At 53.5% G+C, this 23891-nt stretch overlaps 1 protein-coding gene across 17 annotated transcripts in view; it reads right to left on the bottom strand.

Moving 5' to 3' along the window:
• The window catches only part of SPTAN1 (spectrin alpha, non-erythrocytic 1), a 61508-nt gene that overhangs the window by 17013 nt on the left and 20604 nt on the right, over window positions 1-23891 (bottom strand). For 4 of the 17 annotated variants that reach the window (XM_047701282.1, XM_047701278.1, XM_047701293.1 and 1 more), the window contains 29 exons: window positions 23096-23231; window positions 21767-21868; window positions 20782-20919; window positions 20316-20426; window positions 19554-19631; window positions 19259-19414; window positions 18829-19033; window positions 18155-18336; window positions 17361-17604; window positions 17048-17170; window positions 16290-16507; window positions 15407-15499; window positions 14927-15061; window positions 13716-13864; window positions 12378-12437; window positions 11036-11234; window positions 9923-10027; window positions 9075-9098; window positions 8490-8528; window positions 6704-6751; window positions 5755-5846; window positions 5385-5529; window positions 5097-5278; window positions 3298-3397; window positions 2926-3123; window positions 2682-2828; window positions 1899-2002; window positions 1635-1797; window positions 1240-1254 (listed from right to left, as the gene is read on the bottom strand). In XM_047701282.1, coding sequence (XP_047557238.1) covers window positions 1240-1254; window positions 1635-1797; window positions 1899-2002; window positions 2682-2828; window positions 2926-3123; window positions 3298-3397; window positions 5097-5278; window positions 5385-5529; window positions 5755-5846; window positions 6704-6751; window positions 8490-8528; window positions 9075-9098; window positions 9923-10027; window positions 11036-11234; window positions 12378-12437; window positions 13716-13864; window positions 14927-15061; window positions 15407-15499; window positions 16290-16507; window positions 17048-17170; window positions 17361-17604; window positions 18155-18336; window positions 18829-19033; window positions 19259-19414; window positions 19554-19631; window positions 20316-20426; window positions 20782-20919; window positions 21767-21868; window positions 23096-23231 — 3691 coding nt within the window. The remainder of the gene's footprint in view (window positions 1-1239; window positions 1255-1634; window positions 1798-1898; window positions 2003-2681; window positions 2829-2925; window positions 3124-3297; window positions 3398-5096; window positions 5279-5384; window positions 5530-5754; window positions 5847-6703; window positions 6752-8489; window positions 8529-9074; window positions 9099-9922; window positions 10028-11035; window positions 11235-12377; window positions 12438-13715; window positions 13865-14926; window positions 15062-15406; window positions 15500-16289; window positions 16508-17047; window positions 17171-17360; window positions 17605-18154; window positions 18337-18828; window positions 19034-19258; window positions 19415-19553; window positions 19632-20315; window positions 20427-20781; window positions 20920-21766; window positions 21869-23095; window positions 23232-23891) is intronic. The other 13 variants (XM_047701279.1, XM_047701290.1, XM_047701294.1 and 10 more) reach the window with 8 other exon arrangements.

Raw genomic sequence — 23891 nt, 5'->3', positions numbered from 1 at the left:
ACGATCTAACAGGTGACACACACCTGGCTCGCCTGTCATACTCATGAGGCCGTGATCACTTCGGCTGGCAGGCGGAGCAACTACGGCTGCTCCAGACCTTGACTTTGCTGCCTTTTGTAGCTGTCATTAACCAAAACTCCTGAACACTGTTAAAATCCAAGTTCGACTGGAAGTAGGAAATGATTTTTGCTAAGAAAAGAGAGGGCTGGGAGAATGCCAGGCTCCTGATGCTAGGTCTCAAGGGGATTTTCAGAGTCTGCAAAGCAACAGAAGGCACGGGAAACACTACAAGACAACGCAAGGACACAGCTGTGACACAATTCTGGGTGAGAAAGGCAGGGTCTCAGGGGATGTTATTTGGGGGAAAAGAACTTAAAGAAAATTAAAAAAGTACGGTCGGGGAAGGATTCTGCATCAAATGTTTCATTTCAGGGGCAGCAACTGTCGAAGGACGGAGCAGCCCGGCTGGCGGAGCGCAGTGCTCACATCAGGCGGCCTCCTTCTGCGTTCCGCTGCCCGAGTCCGAGCAGGGTCTCAAATACCCACAAACCCTGACCCGAGTCCAGTTCCCACTTCTCTTTCTTGCTCTGATCACTCTTTGGTTCGAACCCCACCTATCTCGTTTCTTCATTTCTTCGATCCGTTTAAAGCACCATCTGGACTACATTTTCACCGAAAAGTCCCCTATGCTGCCCCCCTGCATAACAACGACCCTCTTTTTCCTTAATCTCTCACCCCTGGCTCCGGTGAGCTTTGGAAGCAGATCATCTGCTTCCCTGAGGCAACTTAACTGTCTGTCTCCAGGGACCAGCACCTCTGACGGCAGCCTGGCTGTGTCATCAGACTCGCACCATGCCAGACGCCTTGTCCTCGGCCACCGAGAACCGGGAGCACAACTCCATACAGAAAAAACTGATTACTCCTTTTTTTTTTTTTTTTTAAAAGAAGCGCCTCTGAAAAGACAGCAGTTAACTACTGCCCCCAAATCAAACATCGTACAGAACTTGCCTAAGTAACACATGGGTACAAGGGAGGGGGTGCAGGGGTGCAGGCTAATTACGACAGAGAAAGCCACATCCCACAGGGACACTTGAATGGAGTGTGATGGGTCATTAGAAATGAGAAGCACGCGTGAGGAGACGCCAGCCGACCACGCGAGGCCACGACAAGGATCTACGCAGAGGGACACAAACACTGGAGCGCATTTAACTAAAAAACTCTTGAAGATTAGAAACTTACCAGCAGCTTGGAAAGCTACAAAAACAGATTAAAATAACAAGAGTTCAGTACACGGAGGTGAAAGCACATATCCGCTACTAAACAGAGGCTCACTCTGTTGTCCTCCTTCCCCTGGGAAGCTCGGCATGGGGCAGAGCTGCTAGAGGGGATGCCACACATTTCTCTAGCGGACATGGCCTCCACGGGGACAAGTGAGGAAGGTACTGTCTCACATCGGGTCATTTAGTGACACCTCTCCGTGGGCTGAGCTTCTTGGAATAATCTTGGCTGGCTTCCGCACGGACACAGGACATGGTTCTCTAGGTGGAGCCCCCCAGCTGAAGCTGCCTTCTTTACAGAACCTGTCCCGAAACCGAGGCTGCCCCGGGGATGAGCGGCCACTCGGCTCGACTCACCTGGATGTTGGTGGGGTCCTTGTAGGACTCATCGCTTGCGGTCTGTAGTTTCTCACTGATCCAGGCCTCGATCTCATCCACGTCCCGGCTGAACTGCTGGAGGGTCTGCGATTCTCCCAGCTTCGACCTCTTCTCAATCATCTGGGCTTTCAGGCGGCGCCACCTGGGAAAGTGAAACGGAACCCAAGCGTGAAGCTCCCGGAGAACAAGACGGGCCGGAGGCTCCCCCGGGGCCCGTGAGCGCGCAGCACCACCGGCACCCACCTGTCCAAAACCTCGTTGCGTCGGCTGCAGATGTCACCCTTGGCATAGTGGCCAGCAGCGACGAGCTGCTCAGCGAAGGACTGCAGGGCGGCGATCTTCTCCTCCTGTGGGCAAACAGAGGCGTGAGGCCAAGGCGGGCGGGCCCAGCCTTGCACGGGCCGCAGGTCTTGTGAAGAGAGTGGTTGTTCTGGGTGGCGGGGCCTGAGCTGGTGCTGGGATCAGACTACGCTGACACTTTAGAAGCCGGAGAGCAGAGGCCAGGAGAAGCTTGATTTCGACCACTAGCAGAGTTTAACTCAAGACGACTCCAGGTCACACTGGGGACAGGGGCTAGGACACCAGGAGTTGTCACACACAAAATCAAGCTGATTGTCAGATGGGGGCCAGATTTTCAACAACACGGGCTACAAATCAAAGAGGTGCCCATCTTCCCGAGCTGTTAGCGCTCAGGCGTTCTCTCTCCTCACCAGCACATTTGTGATTCTGCTTTGACGATACGTTTTTTCCGTGGGGCATCCCTGTTACTAAAACCTCACACGTATCAGAACTTAGAAGTTTTAAAAAGCATCCAGGTCTGTATGCGCTTTCCCACAAGGGGTGCCACTCTTCTTTCGTGTGGCCAACAGCAAGTCTCCTTGCTTCAGGGAGCGGCCAAGGCTGAGTTGGGCACATCAGGGATGAGTTTTTATTCTAGTCATTGAGAGGGGAAGCGGCAGCAGCCCCCGAAGAGAGCTGCCCATCTGGACAAACATACACCGAGACCTGACGGGAGAAAGGCCTCACTTGGACGTTGATGGCTTTGTCGAAGTCCTCATGTTTTTTGATCAGAGCCTCCACGCTGTCCAGCGAGTCTCCTTTGTCCTCGGTATTCAAGAAGGCCTCGCGGGCAGCCATCCAGTTCTCAGCTTGCTCGCAGTCCCGATGAAAGAGCTGAAGAAAAGGAGGCAGGTGGGCAGATGGGGCCGTCGGCCATGAAACTCCCGGTCCGAAAGCCCATGGCAAACGGGAAGCGACGTCCTGTGCGCACCTGCAGCTCGAGGCACTGATCCAACATCATCCTGCGCTGAGCCCAGGCCTTCTCCAGCCCCGCACGCTCCCGATCTAGAATATCTAGTTTCTCCTTGACCTCTGGGCTGGCGTAGTGCCCATGAGCCAGCAGCTGCTGCCCAAACTGCTCAAAGGCCTGGAAAGTGCCAGCCCTGGCATCGATTTCTGTCCGGTGCTCCTGCCAAGAGAAGGGAAGGGGTTAGGTAACCGGCACGGGATGCCCACTGCCGCGTCAACCACCGACTCGTGGCTAGGGTGCTGCTGGCAGCAGGGGGGCGGGGAGGGGGCATAGTCTTCCTAGCCCAGCAGCACGACACCCCCCCACCACCACTCAGCGGGCAGAGCCCCCTACCTGGTGCCGTTCCAGCAAAGCTTCAGCTCCGGTGACGTCCCTGGCGAGCTCGTCTGATGACACCAACCCTCGTATTCCATTGATCCAAGACATGAGGTCCCTGGCAAGCAGACACAGAGGAACAGCGATTACGTTACCTGGCAAGCAGGCTTTCTGCCCAGGAAAAGAGAACCACACAATTCCGGTCTCAGAAGATTATTTGGGGTCAAGTAATTAGTCTACTAAATGATTATTCAGGGTCAACTAGTTAATCTACTAACCAGTTAATCTACTGAATGGTTAACTAGTTATAATCCACATCTCTGGGCAAAATATTTCAAAGCCTCTTGTTCATCCTATTGAGATGCTAAAAAAAATTAAAAACGACAACAAAAGAATGAGTATTCCTCAGAAATCGATGCACTAAACTTGTGACTGAGATCTTCTAGCCGTAAAGTAGCTTCTAACACAAGCAACAACTATGGTGCAGTTTTCCACAGCTTCGGAGGAATCACTTTTCTCTGAGCTTGCAGCAGTCCTGGGCCCACGCAGGCGCTGAACCCAGCTTCTGACCGATGTCTGCAGGTGAGGGCACAGAAATCAACGTGTGGGGTCACAGGTCCTATCCTAGACTTCCTTTGATCAGATACACCTGGGATCGGCAATTCCAGAGACGGAAAACAGACTTGATGGGGGGGCGGTGACTCCTCATGGGGGTCGGGGTGCTCTTCTGAGGCGGTGGAAAGTGTCAAAACTTCAGAGAGGTACTACTCGTATAACACAGTAAGTACCACTGTATAACACAGTAAGATTACCGGTAAATGACATCCTTTAAGACATGTAACTGTTCTGTTACTTGATTTTTACCTTAAAAAAAAGAAACCGAAAACTGAAAACCAAAAACCCAACTGGGACCTCCTACTAGAGGCCTGGGAAGGGGAAACGCATCACCTGCCCAGCCCCGCCCCGCAGAGCAAGTGCCCAGATAAAACAAATGTACGTGTATACCCCCGTGCGCACACACCCATGTGAAACCCTTGTTAGCACAGAAGCATGCCACAGAGAAACACCTGTCCCGAATGGGTGCCAGTGACCAAGTTCTACCTCACCTGCCGGTGGGGCACTACGTAGCCTTAAAAAAGCCTGAGGCCCAGGTCATGGGACATCCCGCTAGACACCCAGCCTCGACCCTTCAAAACCGTCAGTGTCGTGAAAGACAACACGCAGAGGGCAGCGGGGTCAGGCGACCACTGCCACTGCAACAGGAACTCTCCGCTGGACCCTGGACCCAAACACAAACCTGGACTCGTGAAGACACCTTTGAGACAACCGGGAGAACCTGAGCTGGGACTAGGTTAAGAGGTTGCTGTACTGGCCTTGGACGTGAGGGTGGAGGATGGAAACGCGGGGCACGCGGGAGGCAGAGGCCCACGTATTTAGAGGGAAAGGGCCATGTTATCTGCAAAGCACCGACAGCGGGGTCAGCAACGCGGAAGCATGTGTCTGGCGGCAAAGCCAACTGGTGGCTACACGCGAAAGGTGCCGGCCGGGTTCACTGTTTCATCCTTTCTATTTCTCAAAGACTCGGAAGTTTCTCTCACTAAAACAGGTTTGCGAAAGAGCCTACAGTACATCTGTAGTAAGTGAGAGAGACGTCGAAGGCAGAAACCGAATGCCATCGGCGGGAAACGGTGCGCATGTGGACAGGGAAGCGGAGACTTCTTCCCGACTCGCGGGCATGGGGGAGCCGGACGACTCTGCCTGGCCCAGGGGGACCTGCCCGACGCGAATGACCGCCCAAAGGCTTCCGGGCCTCGTACCGGAAGTCACTGAGGAAGCGCTGCAGGTCGTGGGAGTCGCCCAGCTTGGCCTTGCGCTGGTCCGCGCGCTTCCCCAGGCTGCTCCACGCCTGGTCCAGCTCCGTGCACTTTTCCTGCAGGTCCTCGGCCGACTCGGGGTGGGACTGGATCAGGCGCTCGGCTGTCTCCCCCAAGGAGTTGACCTGCCGGAGCAAGGTGGCGAGACGGCACGTGAGGGAGCCGCGCTCTGCCGAGTGGAAGAGTCACGCTGCCCGGGCCCAAAACGTCCGCGGCCCTGCCACCTCTCACCTTGTCGCCGAGAGCTGCGAGGTCCCGCTCAAAGCCCTCATGCTTGCGCTGCAAGGCTTGGACACTGGCCAGATCGTGGCCGTAGTTGTCGGTGTTTAGAGCCTGATTCTTCTCTTCAATCCACTCTTTGGTTTCGTCCGCATCTCTACGGGGAGACACACGGACGGTGAAGGACTGTTGGACACAGCGGCGACCACCAAAAGCTCCACGAAGCAAAGAACCCACATTCGCTCCCTCCGTCTTTACTGAGCAGTGCATCCCGTGACAGGTGTGGTCCGGGACACCAGAGCACGGAGCTCAACTGGAGCGGAGGCAGCACGTGCAGGGACCGCCAAGGTCAACCCCGCCGCGGCCCCGAGCTGCCCCTCACCTGTGGAACCTCTGCACCTCGTGGGCACTGCCCAAGAGCTGGCTCCGCTCCTCGGCCAGCTGCTGCAGGGACCGCCAGCGCTCGTTCAGCTCCTGCAGGACAAGAGCACTCAGCGTGGCCGCGCCCAGGCCAGCCTCCGACACGTGGCCCAGAACCAGAGGACCAGCGCTCGGCTGGCCAGGAACGGCCGGAGTACAGATGATCTCCTGTCTCCACCCTTCCCAGTGAAATAATTAGTACAGATGCAACAGCACAAGTCCAGAAGCTGAGGACCGCGGCAAAGTTAGCCACGTCTGACGGCCTCAACGCTCCGTGAGCGTCTGACCTGGAATCACCTTGAAGGCTGCAGAGATGTGCAGCTGACTCAGCCTCCCTGTCTGCTCCGAGCCGCCGCCCGGAGCTGCTGCTTCGTCAACAACTACCCTGCGGGGGGCGTCTCACTTCACCCCTGTCCTGATCTCAGGGTTCTGGGACTGGCCAGGGTCCGGCTCCCTGCTCAGTGGGGAGTCTGCTGCCGCCTCACCCTCTCACCCTCCCATACGTGAGCTCTCTTTTTCTCAAATAAATGGATAAAAATCCTTAAAACAAACAAACAAAGGAACTAGCGTGTGGATGAGTCCCCAAGCCCCAAGCCCAGCCGCACCCCAGGCCATGGCAGGCCACGTGGGGCCCGGTGCTTGAAGAGACAAACACTGGGGGGACCTACCAGAAGGGAAGGGAAGGGAAGGCTAACTTCACCAGTAAGAGCGGGCAAGTTCTTGAGCAGGGAAGGCCACCTGGCCACGCTGCTGCGGGCAGAGGGCGGATAATTCCCCAGGAAAACCTCGCAGCCGGGACGGCGACAAGTGCAACAGCTCGCGTGATGACTTAGGACAAAAGCTCTGCCATAGTCAGGAGAAGAAGAACAGGGAGGGAGACTGGGAGACGAGGGGGCTGGCCAGTTTCTTACCTTGATGGAATTAAAGGTGGCCACGGTGTGAACCATCAGACGAGCAGACTATGGAGGGAGGAAAGCAAAAGAGCAATGCTAATCCCGAGTCTGCCAATTAAGACACAATTCCGAGGAGCAGGTGCCATTCATTAGGTTTCAATCATCAACCAAAATTCTTAAGGGGACACGGTCAAAATGCTGAGCAGAGCCACAAATAAAGGACTAACCAGTGGAAAGGCACAAAGCACCCAAGTGCACAATTTAATTAAGTTCACTCGATGAAGAGTCATGAGAGAGTGGTGACAACCACAATTAAAACAGCTGGGGCGGGGTGGGGCGCCTGGCTGGCTCCATCGGGGGAGCACACGACTCTTGATTTCAGGGTTCTGAGTTCAAGCCCCGCGCTGGGTGTAGAGATTGCTTAAAAATAAAATCTTAAATATAAACACACGAAACCCCCCAGCTGGCTGACAGGAAACAGAGCTCAATGACTAAGTTTTAGTGTTCTTCATACTACAGAATAGTCCAGAAAACACCCAGTTTAACAAATGCTGGGAGCTGAGACTGTTTATGCCTAAATATGCCAAGAACCTCATATCTCTTCTTGGCTATCGGGCTGCTCGTCTTTTTAACAGTGTCCCCCTCGAACATGAGGCAACAGCCTTACCAGACAGGGGCAAAACAACCCAAAACAAAACACAAAGACCGGTGAATTAGCTTTCTTCTCACCAAGGTATAAATCAGACATTCCTTGGGATCACAGAACCCACCCAGTTTTATGTGAAAAAAAAAAAAAAAAAACAAAACAAAACCCATATTACAATACTGGTGATCTTCAAATATGTTAAGAAAATCAGGGGCCAAAAGCTGGGATGTGGGGGGAGTCGGGCCCATCGGTGCTGCCGTGACACGCCCAGGGGACATTTTCAACCAGTGTGGGTGTGTACGGGGTTCAAAAAGGACACACCTTTGTCTCCAATCCGTTTTAGAAATAAAAGTTAAAAAGAAAACTTGTATGTATTTATTTGGTGGCGTTGGTATTCACAAAGCCACCTGAAACACACTTCCGAAAACACGCCCGTTACCAGAAAAACCAGGAGGGGAGACGGGTGAGGATGTTGCCCACTCACATCACCAGTGATCACACCCCGCAACCTAAGAATAATTACGATTGAAAACAAGGAGAAAAAGCTGAATCGAAGGGAAAAGGCATGCTCCCCCCCAAGTGTGAAACTCTTTAATGACAGAACCATCCGGGCCAGGAGGGGTGAGGAAGCCAGAAGCAGGGGGCCCTAGCCAAGCACCCTGTGTCTGTCTGGAATCGTGTCTGTCGTGGAAAGTACATCTCTTTCTACTCCTCCTTCTACATCTCTCTGCAGGATCTGGTATCTTTGAAGAAGCATTTCGTAGGCCCCTGGGGAAAGTGGCTAGGCAGAGGTCATTTTCTTGTCCCTGTTCTGTCCTCCGGGACTGCAATCCCATGGGCGCGACCACGCCTAACCACGCAGGGCCTCGCTGCACGCTTTCCCCTGGCAGCGACGTGGGTATACAAGGCCATCTAACCGAACTCGTCCTGAGCGCCCGCACGGAACACCTGCTTCTTTTTACTAAGGGCTGCATTTTAAGACATGACAGAGTCAAAGGACAGAATGCCAGGGTCAAAAAGTAACCAGCCAACAACGCCAGAAATGACCAGAGACTCCCAACAAGCCCAAATCCTCAGAAACAGACACACCAGAAAAACCCATAAAATATGTCTATTCCTGAAAACCTTTGGAAACATAACTGGCAAGGGAGTTCCTACCTTCCACGGGGATGCGGTCTTGGAATCCGTTTCATCCTGCTCAGGGGAGAGGCAGACGTTAGGAAGCCACGCAGTGCAGACCGACGCAGCCCCCCCACCTCCCATCCGTGGTGGGGGGTCCCCAGAGCCATCAGCCAGAGTGGCATTTCCCTGAGATCAGAAACTGCTGGCTCAGAGCACACCACAAGGCAGCTTGAGGAAAGGGAAGCCAACAAACAGGAGAGGAAAATTCTAGTCTTTTATGAAGTGGACAAAAATGAAGAGAATGAAGAAATTTAGTAAGAAAACCACCAACTCTTGTCTCTGTCCTACTCACTGGATTCTTGGAAAAAGGATAATAAATAAACATAAAATAATTGCTGTGGAAAAAACTTTAGAAAACTGAAGAGAATTTCTTTTCTATGGTCTTCTGGAGAATGGCAAATCAAAACCGGTTTCTGCTCTTCTTTCTCTTCCACAGATTTTTACCAACAAAAGGCCCCTCTCCTCTGAGGTTTGGGGACAGAAATCCATAAGAGGTTCATGAGTTTCTATTCTTCCCCAAAACCTACCCCTCCTCACGTTCCAGGTTCCACACAGACTTACCCTGGGCATCATGCCACACACCTCCTACAAGGAAAGAGGGAAACCAGTTTCATTATTCGAGAAAACACACAGCTTTCTGTGACACTTGTTACTGTCAAACCCGGACACGGGGACAGAATCACAAGACAGACAAATTGCCCCGAAGAACTTCTTTTTTTTAAAGATTTTATTTATTTGACAGAGATCACAAGTAGGCAGACAGGCAGGTAGAGAGAGAGAGGTGGAGGCAGGCTCCCTGCAGAGCAGAGAGCCCGATGTGGGGCTCGATCCCAGGACCCTGGGATCATGACCTGAGCTGAAGGCAGAGGCTTAACCCACTGAGCCACCCAGGCGCCCCGCCCCGAAGAACTTCTTAAGAGTCTGACAGACTGAGTGTTTACATGCAAAACCTTCTATTTATTTAAGAAATGGGTAAGTTTACTACTAACTAAGGGCCGTATACACAGTAAACTGTGTGACCCAGTTGGTTAAGTGTCTGCCTTCAGCTCAGGTCATGATCCCGGAGTCCTGGGATCGAGCCCCACATCCGGCTTCCTGCTCAGCAGGAAGCCTGCTGGTCCCTCTCCCACTTCCCTTGTTTGTGTTCCCTCTCTGCCGGTGTCTCTTTCTCTCAAATAATACAATCTTTAAAAAATAATAAAGAAAAATAAACAGTAAACAACTTTCATGACACGAAATGGGCACATGGAGAAGACAGGAGGTTAACAAAATGGGGCCAGAGAGGACCTGACACCCGGGCCGGCACAGTGCGCTATGGGACGCCGCGTGCTGGGCCCGAAAGGACACAGGAAGGAGCCACGTTGCTTCCCGCCGGGCACACGGGCCCCATGCGAGCCCGGGGTACTCGCCTGCTGCTGGACGGCCTGCACCTCCTCGGCCATCAGACCTTCGGACTCCAGGTCTTCAGCCACCTTGTTGATGTCCTTCAGCCGCGACTCATTGGCCTTCAGATCCTGTGAAGCAAAAGCCGTAACAGCTAAGACGCCAAGAGTAACACAGAGGAGGAGGCGGGCAAAAGAGGTTCACGAGCTACAGTTTGAACCTACAGGATTCTGTTCACTAGGTATCCTGTGAACCAGTTTCTCTATTCCACAGGAGTCACCTAAATCGGGAAATCCTGACTGTGGCGATTGAGGAAGCAAGGAAACAACAGCGCACTGACTGACAACGGCTCGTCTCCCATCTGCCTCATCAACTGTGGTTCATGCGCCGTTATTCTGCCGGGACGGAAAGCTGCGTTCCGCTTTCTTTGGAGGATCATGTTTTTAAAATGTGCTGAAATTCTAACGACAGCCCCTGGGGGGGAAAGCCCCTCACCCACACCAACTGGTTATGAAACTCTCCAAGTGGGAACGAGAAACAAGATGTGGTTTAGGCACACAGTGGAGTCCCATCCAGCCATAAAAAGTTGTGGAGTCCCGACGCCGGGGAGGCAAGAGTGAACCAGGAAAACACGCTGCTCCGTGACAGCCGCTGGCAGTGAAAAGTCACGTCATACACGATTCCACGTGTACGCAATGTCCAAAATATGTCAATCTGGGGACAAAGGGCCAGGGACCCCGGGAAGGACGCTGTGCCGAGGGTGCGGCTCCCCCGTGACACGGGAAACGGCCCGGGGCCAGAGAGGTCAGTGGCTGCGCCGCGCCGCGCTAAGTGCTTCGAACCGCCTGCTTGAAAGATGCGTAACTGTGTATTGTGCCCACTTTACCCCAATTACAAAAAATACTTTAACATGTTTTTGTCTTTTAAGTACAAAAGCTCTTAAGAGAAATAGAGAAAAGCACCTTGACTTCCATGAGGCTAACCCGGCCGAAGAAAAATTCCAGTTCACATCCCCGTGACGCGGCTCCCCGGGGGGCCGTCGCCACCCGTGCCCGGTCGGTTCCCGTGAACTTCAGTCACGAGGCCGGACCACCGCGCCCTCGGGCCGCTCGTCAGCTCAGATGCCAGACCGCCCGTACCTTCTGGAAGTCATCGAACTTCTTCTGCAGCACCTCGACCTGCTCCAGGTCGGCGCCGACCTCCTCACTGGTCAGGGCCGCCTCCTTCTCGTTGATCCACTGCTGCAGCTCGTTCGCCTCCCGGAACAGCATGAAGCGCTTGCAGCTCTTCTCCAGCATGGCCTTGCGCTTCTCGCCCAGCTCCAGCAGAGAGTGGTACCTGCGGGAGGCCGGGAGGGTGACAGAGGGGGCGGGCAGGCCGTTAGCTTCCCACGGACGCTCGCCTACAGCCAAACCACCAGTGTCTCTGAGATGCGGGTCCAAGGCCATGAGTGTGTCGCAATGGTGCCCGGGGGGCAAGGTGTCAGAACACAGATGAGGAGGAGGCTCCTACGGGCCGCACCACAGCCTCAGGAATGAGTGCACACAGTGCTGGTCGCCACTGGGTGGCTGGGACAGCCCGGCACACTCATCCCTGGGCCCACGTTGCCCCGAGAACATCACGACCACAAATGACTGGAACCAAGCGTCCAGCACAGGAACACAGGGGGCATGCGAGCACCGTGGAGACGACAGGAGTGTGCGGGCACGATGCAGAGAGAGGTGCCGCTCCGCTCTCCTGACTCCCTGAGCCGCCCTGGGCCGGGGGCTGGGGTGGCGGGGGGAAGGCATGCCCAGCTTTACAACAGCCTCGTACAGGCCGTTAGCCTCTCTGAAGGGTGGGTGAGTGATATGCTGATTTCTCAGTGGTTTAGCAACTAGACGGAAAATCAGGTCAAGTACAGAGTATAAGCACCGTTTTGGTGTTGGAAAACTTCAGAGGAATCCAAGAGTATTTGAGCTCTTAGGAGCTAAAATACAAAAGGCTGAGCTACTTACTAGCTTTGGAGATATGAATGTGACAAACTTAGTAAAACGAAGTTAGAGGCTAAAGGAAATCCACCATCACCTTCAAATCTAAGCTTCTCTGAGTGAGATTTAAAAAAAAAAAAAAAAAAAAAAGCAACGAGGTACCCAGACTCAGAGCACTTTAAAGGGAGGAATGGCGTCTGCTTCCTACTAAGAAACACTACGGGCCCGGCCTTCAGGTTCGCTGCCGAGCACGGCTGGCCCACCACCAAAGCCAACGGGGGCGCGGGGGACCAACGACACGGAGCGCACAGCTGCACACGGAAGCGACCCAGAAGACAAGCGAGCGGCCATCAACTGACACGGTGCCACCGAAACCTCGTCCCTGGTGAGTGAAGCTGTCGCAGGGCGGCGCAGTCCCCCCCACCTCGTCCTTCCGGATGAACAAGAGCCTTGGAGAGAAGCGGCAGAGGGAGAATGGACACGGGCGCCGGCAGGGCCGCCGCCTACTCACAGTTCCTCCACCTGTTTCATACGCAGAGACACGCTGCCGGCCTCCTTAGTTACGCGCGTCCTGCACGGGGGGCACAGCAAAAGCATGCACAGATTAGTGCGATTAATCCACGGGAAAGGACAGTGGCCGCTCCGACGGGCGCCAGGAGACCGGATGCTTCGAGAGCGGGCAAGTGAGGAGCCATTCAAAAGCTCTTAGGAAGGAGGCCAGGCCACGAAGGAAATCAGGAAAGAAACAGCCAGCAAAGTAAATTAGAGGGTTAGTTCACTTTCCTTTTCCGCAACAGTCTGCCATGTTTAAGGCGGACAATTTTCCTTATATTGGCCGCACTGGGCACTTTACAAAGCAAGGCCTGGGGAGGGAAGGGCTGCTCCAAGAAAGGGACCGGAGAGAGCGAATACGCCCCTCCAGTCATGTGTCAGGCCGGCAGCTTTACTCCCGCGGTTCGACCCCGGCCCCAACCGCGCTTCTGTCTCAGCAGGAATGGAAAAGATCTGGAAGCGGACACATAACTGATCTTCTCAGGGATCATCAGACTCACAGAATTTCTATTGTAATAGAGTCTAGTGAGAACATAACTTCTGGATATTTTTCTAGTGTCTGAAATTTCCGAGCTCATTAGTAGAACGAGACACCCTACAGGAGGGACGCAGGTCACTACGGGAGCTTAGCTAGAGGACAGAGGACAGAACTATTTCGTAAAAAACCACCTCTGTCCCAGAGCAGAGAGCAGGAGACAGCCACTCTCCCAACAGCCTTTTAAAAGGAGAACCTCGGGCGCCTGGGTGGCTCAGTGGGTTAAGCCGCTGCCTTCGGCTCAGGTCATGATCTCAGGGTCCTGGGATCGAGGCCCGCATCGGGCTCTCTGCTCAGCGGGGAGCCTGCTTCCCTCTCTCTCTCTCTCTCTGCCTGCCTCTCCATCTACTTGTGATCTCTCTCTGTCAAATAAATAAATAAAAATCTTAAAAAAAAAATAAATAAATAAATAAATAAAAATAAAAGGAGAACCTCTAGATCTCAGTCCCAGAACATCTCCCCAACTGAAGGACAAAGGTTCAGAGGCTGAGGTCTAGAAAATGCTGTGGAGGAAGAGAAACTCACTTTAGGGGAAGAAACAAAATATGGAAAATAAAGGGGTCAAGGGTTTTAGGTCCAAACAGAACACTGTGGGTTAAAAGGGACTTGGCGGGAAGTGGAAAGCGGGTGTCCTGAGTGCACACAGGCACAGGAACAGTTGCTCCAAAGCTTCTGGACACTGCCTCAACCATGGCCTACGTGGGACGTGAAGGAAGCCCCGAGGGACACCAGGGCCGTGTTAGTCGCCCGTGGGGCCCTTACTGGTGGTCAATCTGTTCTTGCCGCGCGGCTATGCTGCCCTGTTCCTCCAGGAGGTTCTCGCGGGAGGCCGACTGCGCGGGGTCTAGCTTCTTCACGTACGCCGCCGGCACGAAGCCCTGCCGGTCGTTCACTTCCACCTTCCACCAGTCCTAAGGAGACAGACGGACAACCAGAAGCATGAATTCCCCAGAACGGAGAGACCGAGGAGGCCTGCGCACACGCACGTGCGCACACACACACGCACAGGCACAGCTCTGACCACGTCAGGAGGAGCCCATGACAGTGTCAAAGTCACTTTCCTCAAAGACTATCACCTGCCAAGCACAGAGAGCGTCACAAGAAAGCTGTGACAACACCCAGCATGAAAGGCAGTCCTGTCACTCCCCGGAACTGCACTAATCGTGTGGCCACTAGCCACACGTGGCTGCATAAATTTAAATAAATTAGAGTAAAACTAAATTTAAGAGCTCCATTAACCACATTTCTAGTGCTTAATCAACACTTGTGGGAACAGCCACAGCAGAGCCGGCACACACAATGTCCACCATCACGGTAAGTTTCTTGGAACAATGAGACCAGACGGTGGCTGGAGAGTCAAAAGAAATACAAATCACAGATTTCCTCAAACGCTCACGGTCAGGGTAAACGGGGGGTATAAGGGTCGTTGATGACGATGGCAACCATCTCTCCAGCCTCGACTAGAAGCTTTTGTGATTCATCAGACAAAACTTGTGGCGTGCCACGCACCTCACCTCCAAGTCACTATCAAACCAGCACAGGTCAAGGAAGGGAGGCTGAGGACCCGGGAAGCATTTAACATCGAGGGCCTACGGGGTGACATCACAGCTGCCGTCAGCTCTGCTGGAGCCACACGGTCTAGGTTAAGAACCCGCAGCTACGAGTTCCAGAAAAGCAAACTCTGGTCTATGGAGAAGGAGTTCCACCTAGATGTGTGTAATCAGGAAAAGCAGCCACCCTCGAGAGTGGGAGCCAGCGTACTGCCCCCAGGTGTTGGGCAGACGCACAGATTACCTTCTTGATCTCCCACGAGATGGACCCGCCGTATCAACGGCGAGACTGACGGGGTGATTCTGGTCTCTCCTCAGATTCTAACCTGGGCTTGTTCCAGACACAACGACCCACAGAAACCCCATCGAGCAAAACCGGCGGCACTAATGGAAACAGACACACGACCACTTCCGATGCCTTGCCTTGTTGGTGCTATTGAGCAAGGTGAGAATATCCCCTTTCTTCATGGTGACCTCTCGAGGGCTCTTCTCCTGATAGTCGTAGAGAGCCAAGACCAGCTCCTTCCCAGTCTCGTCATCCATGGGGGCCACTTGTTGCTAAAAATCCCAAGGAAGGGCAAACCCGATTAAAGGATGTTCATGGTGTGTCACCGAGCACAAGACAGACTCCGATTTCAACTCAAACTGGACCAAATGTCCCAAACATACGTTCATGAGAGTTCTCCTCTAAGCTACCAGAGAAATCTGATTCCAGAACTTTAGCTATTCTGAATCTTAAAAAAAAAACAAAACAACAACAAAAATCTCATTTTAAACCATAAATACATCTTTGTGTCCCAGGACGTCGCAGTGAGGCCACCAGAACGTAGCCTATGACCGTCACACATGCTGGAAGGGCCGGGGCCCTGTAGCTTCCTGTGCCCCAGAAGTGCCCCAGCTCACCCGGCATGACTGAGCCTGGTCCCGCAGAGCCTGGATGCTGCTGCCGTAGGCGCTGAGATCTGACATCAGAGCTTCGTGTTTCTTCAGTAGAGCCTGAAACCAAAGTCACAGTGAGCCCAGCGCAAGGAGCTGGGGCACCCTGGCCACGCTGCCCGAGTGACCCGCCAGCATCCCAAGACACGCTTGGTTACACGCTGATTTCATCACCTCCTACTCCACACTCTCCCCCCGTTTCTAATGAATGTCAAACGTGGAGGGCGTATTCTATGTGATCCACAACACTCTCTTTTCTCCCTGCCCGTACGTGCCTCTGCAGGGCTGGGAACAGACAAGGAGACACAAGGCACAGTGTCGCACACATGGGGAACCCACCACCTATCATGAGAACTCAACAGCATCAGCAAACTGAAGCGTGCTGGAAACGTGCCCTCCCCGTGGCTGCTACTCTCCCTCGCCACCATCACCTTCCACCGCCGCTGCCCAGGCTCTTCAGTCCCCCCGCCCCGTCTCTTGGCAGAATCCTGTTTGGTACATCAACATTCAGCTACTCTGGTCACACGGACTCGCAAGCTAAGAGGTCAGTACAGGGCCACCAGCCCTTCATGAACAAGATGTCAGAGTTTGACTCAAAAATGCAAAACACAGGCTCATGGACATGTGTGCACACGCACGAGGAGAGAACAGAGGGACAAGAAGAGAAAGACGCTCGTGGTAGGAGGCAGTCTCCGCTCTCTCACGGCCAGGCTGAGTTTCCACAGTGGAAAGTAAACAGGTTCTAAACTGCCCTGAACACGGACAACGCAGAGGCCGCACCTGCCGCACACGGGCACCTTCCCAGCAGGGCCCCGCCTCGAGCCCCGGCAGGCTCCTCGCGCTCACTCACCTCCGCGGAGTCCTCGTCCTTCCCGTAGTCGGTGCTGCCCACGATGGGCTCCTTCTCCCGCATCCAAGACTCGGCCTCGTTGGCATCGGCGAAGTACTGCTGGGCCTGCAGGGAGTCTTCCAGGTCCTGCCGCCGCTGGGAGGCCTTGGACTTGAGGGACTCCCACTTCTGGTTCAGTTCACTGAGCTTGGCCTTCACGTCCTCAGCAGCAAAGTGGCCTGGAAGGGAGCACAGTGCAAAGGAGGCTGCCAGGGCGCCAGACAGACAGGCCTTCTAGGCATCCATGGCCCCGCGCTGACGCCGCCGTGGCGAGCCCGGCCCCTTAGTCCCGTTTTAGGAGGTTCAGGTCCCAAACTTCTAAGTGATCTGCTCTATTTTTGCCTCCTCGAGCCATGATCTCCATCCAGACCCTACGAAGCAGATACCCCAACTGACACCAGGGACTGGAGCGCAGACACATAACGAAAGCTTAACAGCGCCACCCCCTGGTCCTCACGAGACACGCACCAGGCTGTTCCACTCTGTCCCCTACTTGACCTCATCCGACCCTCACAGCAACGTCAGGAGGAAGCCTTATTACCTGCATCTCACAGGTAAGACGTTCAGATCGAGAGGACAGGGTCTAGTCAAGGGCACACAGTGAGAGGATGGAGAAGATCCTCAACCCCAGAGTTCAATCTGACTCGAGTCCACACACTTAACCACAGAAAGGACGTAAAGACAAGGGCACAGCCGCTCCCCGGGTGGCACCCTCTCACCTTCCTCCACCATGGCGTCCCCCTTCTGCGTGACGGCTTTGATGCGGGGCTCGTGGCCAGCAATTTCTGCTTGGAGGGCCTGGTGCTTCTTCAGCAGATTCTGGACGCCAATCAAATCTTTGCCTGAAAGTAGAAACCGCTCCCTGGTCACCCAAACCATCAAGGGCAAAGTCAGCCCTGTCGTTCTTCAAGTTCCACCAGGGTTCCAGTTTAACTTAAACTTGACATTCCTTGTTCTGACATGCACCTCCTTATGCTAGGAGAGTAGAGCCCCTTCTCAGACTTGATTCTCATCTGGCGGAAGCAGACTGACCTCTGTTGGTGGATGCGGCGATGGGCTCTTTCTCCCGAATCCACGTCTCCTCGTCCTCCACATCACGGAAGAGCTGCTGCAAACGCAGCGAGTCAGCCAGCTTCTGCTTTCGGGCGATCATGGGTTCCTTGAGCGCCTCATAGCGAGCGACGAGGGCTTCCTGCTTCTTCTTGATGTTTTCGGCGTCAAAATGGCCAGCATCCTGGAACTGGCGGGCCTGAATGGTGATGCCATCAATTCGATCCTGGGGACAGAAGAGGACAGATGCTTGAAAGCGTGGCAACTAGGTTCTGGACTGATCCGATCCGACTTCAAGGGTTGTTTGATCACATACAAAAATCCTCTTCCCAGCCCGGGGAGCTTTTTTTTGCTATCTCCTTCCCCCATTTGGGGCTCCCAGAAAGCTCTGTGGGAGGAGGTTTTTTTTTTTTTTTAAAATATTTATTTATTTATTTATTTGACAGAGAGAGAGAGAGAGATCACAAGCAGGCAGAGAGGCAGTCAGAGAGAGAGGAGGAAGCAGGCTCCCTGCTGAGCAGAGAGCCCGATGCGGGGCTCGATCCCAGGACCCTGAGATCATGACCTGAGCCGAAGGCAGCGGCTTAACCCACTGAGCCACCCAGGCGCCCCTCTGTGGGAGGAGTTTAATCGGAGAAGAGGGAATGCGTAAGGCCACCTAGGCAAACCCACACCTTTCATCCTTCCAAAAACAAGTGTGGTCTGACGTCGCTTGTCGTTCTTCACTCCTGTTTTCATACCACTGGCCTGGCGACAGCCCCCAAGTCCCCCTCTACCTGGTGAGCGGCCACGTCAGCCTCTAGCAGGGCGTGCTTCTTCTGGAGGTTCTGGACGTTGGTAAGATCTTTGCCGTAATCGTCTGAAGCCAGGTGACCCTCCACTTCATACAGCCACAGCTCGATATCCTCGACGTTGCGGTTGAACTGCTGCTGCTGGTTCGCCTCGCGGAGCTTTATCCCTGGTCAAAGGAGCACGTCTGATTACCTATCTGTTCACGCAATCCGTTTGCCAACAGCGCTCACCTCGACGGCATCTTACTGAGGGACTCGGGGTCATGACCGCAGCTAACACTTCGTGTCCTTCACAAAGGACAGACAATGAGATACGGACTTGGAATTTCCAGGGGAGAAGAACGTCTGAGAATTACTAAGTGCCCTCGGCTCTCAGCTGAGCCTTGATTTTCAGTGACGGGGCCCAGTCCAGTCATGGCCGGGTGACCAGATCTCCCCCTTCTGACTCAGGCTCCCCCACTCACCAGCAATGTCAACCGCATGTGCCCCATCACAAAGCATCGAAAATGCACGGCAAGTAACTCTCACCTGGGACATGAGCCTGCGTACGTCTCCGGGCCCCCCCTTCCCTGGGTGCTCTAAGTCCCTGCACTTAACCGGGAAGGGACGTGGAAACCCCCAGCATTCCTGTCACAACCCAGGGAGACACCTCCTCTCACCTTTCAGTTCAGTGGCTTCCAGCAACTTCTTCCACAAACTGATGACCTCATTCATCCGAGCCGCTACCTCATCCTTGGCATAGTGGTTGACATCAATGAGCTTTTGCCCCGCTTTCTCCAGGGCGTCAATGCGGCTCTGGTTGGCCGAGAGCTCGGCCTCAAAAGCCTGATGCTTCTGTACTTTTCCTTGTAGGTTGGATGGGTCCTGCCAATAAAAGGAAAAGGGGGTTCTATCTTGAACCTGAGCATGGTCAAGCTACCCTGTGTTACCTTCATACTTCTCTTATTGGCAGGGCGTGGAGGTAGAAAACCGCCTCGTTAAATAGTGCAGTTTTGGGGATTCCCTATTTCTTTCTTTAGCTATAATTTATCTGAGAGCTGCCTTTAGCCTCCTAGCCTCATGCTACACGGCAACGCTGCAAGACGTTACTTTATAAGCTTCATCTGTGGCAGTTTTCATCTTCTCGTTGACCCAGCTCTTGAGCTCATCCGAGTCTCGGAAAAACTGCTGCAGGTGGAAAGAGTCCGCCAGCTGGGCCCGGCGACACATGGCTCTCTCGTGAAGGGCGTTGCGGCGGCTCAGCAGCTGAAAGACAAGGAGCCACGTGAATCTCTGCTTCCTACTCCCCAGGGATTTCTGGCTCAAGAGGCTACATGGCAACACGCGTCCCAGAAGGGAGAACTGGGGACTGAAGGGAAGGCACGTGGGGAGCACCGGAACGCACCGCATCTCGGCGGGTGGCCACATCGTCCATGGCGTAGTGGTTATTCTGAATCAGCTTGGTTGCAAACTCATCCAGAGCCTATGAGGGAAGAATCGGGGTTCCTCGCTGGTAACCACATGGTGGCACAGCGTGGCCTCGTAATTACTGACCAGTCACAAAACACTAAACCCTAACACAGGTCGTTTCTCCTTCACTTCTGAGCGTCTGCTTGACGGTATCAGTCAGAGACAACACTATCACGCTAGCTCCCTTCTGGACGGGAGATGTTTGCTGTAGCTGATGTCAGGACACGTCTGACAGGATCAGACAAGGGGCACAACAGGTCAACGGCCTTCCAGTTCCTGCATCTAAGAACTGTTTTCAAGAGGAAAACCTCTCCCATGAGCTCCAGTTACTTCTACTCTTTAATTTTATTTTTTGAAGATTTTAAGTAATCTCTACACTCAACATGGGACTTGAACTCATGACCCCAAGATCAAGAGTCGCACGGTCTGCTGACTGAGCCAGCCAGGTGCCCTGAACTCTAACTACTCGCAGCGGAAGTGAAACGTCGGTGTGGAGGTTGACATCACGAGAAGATCACGTCCCGTGAGCTACGGCAGGCCTCCTGCGAGGCCAAGCTCTGCCACCACGGTGAGGGCTGCAGCTGAACCCTGTCTCGCTGGTCCTCTGACTCATCTGCCCAGAAACCCTCGAGAAGAGAATGGACTCTGGGTGGAACCTGAGGATCACCCAAAGCTGCGACGACGAGAAGGGTCTTACTGTGATCTTTTCCTCCTGGGCGCTGAGGGACTTCTCGAAGTCCTCGTGTTTCTTAAGGAGCGCCTCCACACTGTCCAAGGAGTCCCCCAAGTCTTCGTTCAGCAGGAAGGCCTGGAGAGAGAGACCGAAGTGCTCAGAGGGACGCCCCCATCCTTTCACCCCTTAAGGCTTGGGAAGCAAAGGAGAGGGTGCCTGGAACACGCAAACAGGAGATTCTATAGCTTTTAAACTCCCAAGATCTCTTCCAGAAACCCTAACACCCTTTAGATTCCCTCAACACTAATCTAATAAGAGGGTGACCCCCGAGCCCGGCGGCGGGAGGCAGGCCGGCAGCGGCGCTGGGGGTCCCTCGGCGAAGCCTCCTCTCCCGATTCACAGCCGCAGCGCCGGTGACTTCCTGCCCGAACCAGACCGGCCGCCCCAGCAGCAGACTCGAGGGGAGGCCGGCGCGGCACGCGGGCCATACCTCCTGCTTGCTCATCCAGTTGTCCACCTGCTCGGTGTCGCGGTAGAAGAGCTGCAGGTCCATGCACTGCTCGTACTGCTGTCGCCGCAGCTCCCACAGCTCCAGCAGCGCGGCCCGCTCCTCGGCCAAGACGCTCAGCTGCGGGGGGGGGGGGGGGGACGGGACACGAGGGCCGTGAGGACAGGGCAGGCGGCCGCCCACCCCCACGCAGAGATGTCTAACCCTCACGCTCATCTTCAGGCCTGTTTTTGGGCTGGCAAAAGGGGGCGAGTCACAGGCACTTGTGTCAGCCGCGGCGCGGGAAAACACGCAGACCCTGAGCGGCGCGCGTGCGCACGCGAAGCAGGACAGGGAACTCCAGCTCGTCTAGAATTAGTTTACTGCCACGTTATCAAATGACGTTAGGTCAAAATGCTGCGGCAACTTCAGGAGGCAGAGGAAGGGCATCTTTCTAAAGGGCGGGCAGTAGAAACGGAGTCAGGGGTCTCCGCGGACAAACGTCAACTGGGTGGGTGTCCCATAAAATACGGGAAGCGCGCAAATGCCCCGGACGGCATTTTTAGGCCCCACGGTTGACAACAAGTGTCTTTGGAACGTCTCTTCCTAGTCTGCACAATCTTAAAACATCACTCTCCGTGTTCCTCAGCTATCTTTATACTCGGATCCCATGGAGCGTGGGAGCTGCGCGCTTACACGTGTCAACTAAAGAAAGTGGATTCCTCTGGCTCCACCACTAACGTGGGACTCCACTCCCTGCAAAGTCTCCTTTCAGTAGGCAATGGGTCACAATCGCCCCAGACGGATGGGACTTTCTGCCCCCGATCGCAAGGTCTTCTCTCTCAGTCCCTCAAGGAGCTGCCCCTGCACTTCCTGGCACAAGCTCTGGCGAAGCTTCCCGCACGCACAGCACGGCCGCGCCGCCTGGGGGCTCCAGGATGGGTAAGAGCTCTCAGGCCGCTCCGCTGAGGAACCTCTCCTCGCTTACCTTCTCTCTCACTTCGTCCGAGGCATAATGCCCAGCGGCCAGCAGGGCCTGTCCGGACTCATCTGCAGATTTAAAGCTGTCCTCGTGAGCGTCGATCTCACCCTGCAGCGAGAAAAGGCACGATGTATGCCAGCAGCACAGAAAACAGAGATGCTGACTTTCACACAGACGTTACAAATCAGGATATCCCATCTCCACTGAGGAGCGGGATCAGCAAGGAGGCCACGCTCCCTAACATCAGTCTGGGAGACCAGTCACAAGGGCACCATTTGCTGGGAAGTCTTTCTGCCATTGACTTCTCAGGCCACCTCCGTCCAAGCTTGTCACGCTGCCATACGCTCAAGGGGTCTGAGCCCCGTCTTCTGTTCCACTGGGGTCTCTTTGCCCTCCTTGTGCCAGATGGGTGGGTTTAGGATTTTACAGTACCTGGTAGGTAGCTGCTTCCCCTGGTCCCACCCTGTTCTTCAAATTGCCTCAGCTGTTTTTGAGTTTTTTTCATCTAAATCAAGTTTAGAATCAGCTTGTCTCACTCCAGAAACAAAGAGCTACCAGGTTTCTGTGTGGAACGGCACTGGGCATAAAGGTCCTAGGGAGAATTCTTCTACCTTTACAAAAGATTGTTCCAGCCACGTGAGAGAAGACGTTCCCCTTTTCTCTTTCTTTCTTCAGTCTTTCAACAAAGCCTAACTGCCTTCTCCACAAATGTCTTCCAAAACTTTTGTTAGACATATTCCCAAGTATATTATACTTTCTGGTACAATTATAAGTAGCATTTTTTAAAAGTTATGTTTCTGTTGCCAGTATATTTGACATTCATATATTGACTTTTTTGTATCTACCACATTAAAGCTTCTCAGAAGGCTTAAGGTAATAATAATTTTTACAATCCTGTTTCATAGTGTTTTACAAAACTACTCAGCCATTCAAAACCTTTCTAGGTAAACCTATTAAGAGCTCATAAAACCAGTTTTCTGTGGAACATAGCTTAGGAAAAAACCAGAATAAGAAATTTAATTACACCAAATATGAGACTCAGCATTTAAACGAAGACACCTTTGAAGACAGTACGTGACTGATGCACAAAATGGTTACACCTCCATCCTGCCAGGACAAAGCCCTCACTTTTCCAGACCAGCTTAATCTCCTGACATTTAGCCCGCTTCGCCATCTGTGAGAAGCAGGCAGAGCCAGTCTCCAAAGGCAAAACCAACAACAATCCCGTGGTGAGAGCCACCTGTGAACAAATTTTCAGCCACCTGGCTGTGAGAGTCCCATCCTGATGCCTTACAAGCTAAGGCCTTTCCTTCCAGAAGATGTTGGAGACACTACCTTATGCTCCTGATGCCTGTCCAGCAGGGCTTCCGCCCCGGCCACGTCATTGGCGAGCTCATCTGCATTGATGAGGGCTTTCATCTCAGTCACCCAGCTGGTGAGGTCTCGGAAGTCAGCAAGGAATCGCTGAAGCCTAGAGAAAACCCAGGTAAGTCGTCAGATGTTCCTAGTGGAGAGCCTGGATGAGAAATGCCTTTCTTAAAGCTCTGAATTCTGTCCTCAGACAACCCTAGTCCTGGGATACAGAGGATTCTTCAGTCTGACCATAAAGGGAAGCAAGAGAAGTTATGAAATCAATCCTTTAAAATCTAGGTTGTGGGGGCACCTGGGTGGCTCAGTGGGTTAAAGCCTCTGCCTTCAGCTCAGGTCATGATCCCAGGGTCCTGGGATCGAGCCCCACATCGGGCTCTCTGCTCAGCAGGGAGCCTGCTTCCTCCTCTCTCTGACTGTCTCTCTGCCTGCTTGTAATCTCTGTCTGTCAAATAAATAAATAAAATCTTTAAAAAAAAAATAAAATAAAATAAAATAAAATCTAGGTTGTGTCCATTACTGTGCTTCCCCAGTCTGGTCCCTTCTCGCCAACTTCCTGGTCATTCCCCAGTTCCAGCTCTGGTTAGGAATTAGCAGCCTTTCATATCCTAGTCATTGATTTACTCAATTTTAATGGTATATTCCACTGGTGCCCTGATCACTAAGGAGAGATTCCCACTTCTACTGGTCATAATGCAGCAATATGAAATGGAAGGATATTCACAAAGTCATAAATACAACACACACACACACTCTCTCTCTC

The sequence above is a fragment of the Lutra lutra genome, chromosome 13 (assembly GCF_902655055.1).
Source record: "Lutra lutra chromosome 13, mLutLut1.2, whole genome shotgun sequence".
Classification (NCBI taxonomy): Eukaryota; Metazoa; Chordata; class Mammalia; order Carnivora; family Mustelidae; genus Lutra; species Lutra lutra.
Note: the sequence above shows the minus strand (reverse complement) of the source record. Positions and strands in the feature narration are given on the sequence as shown.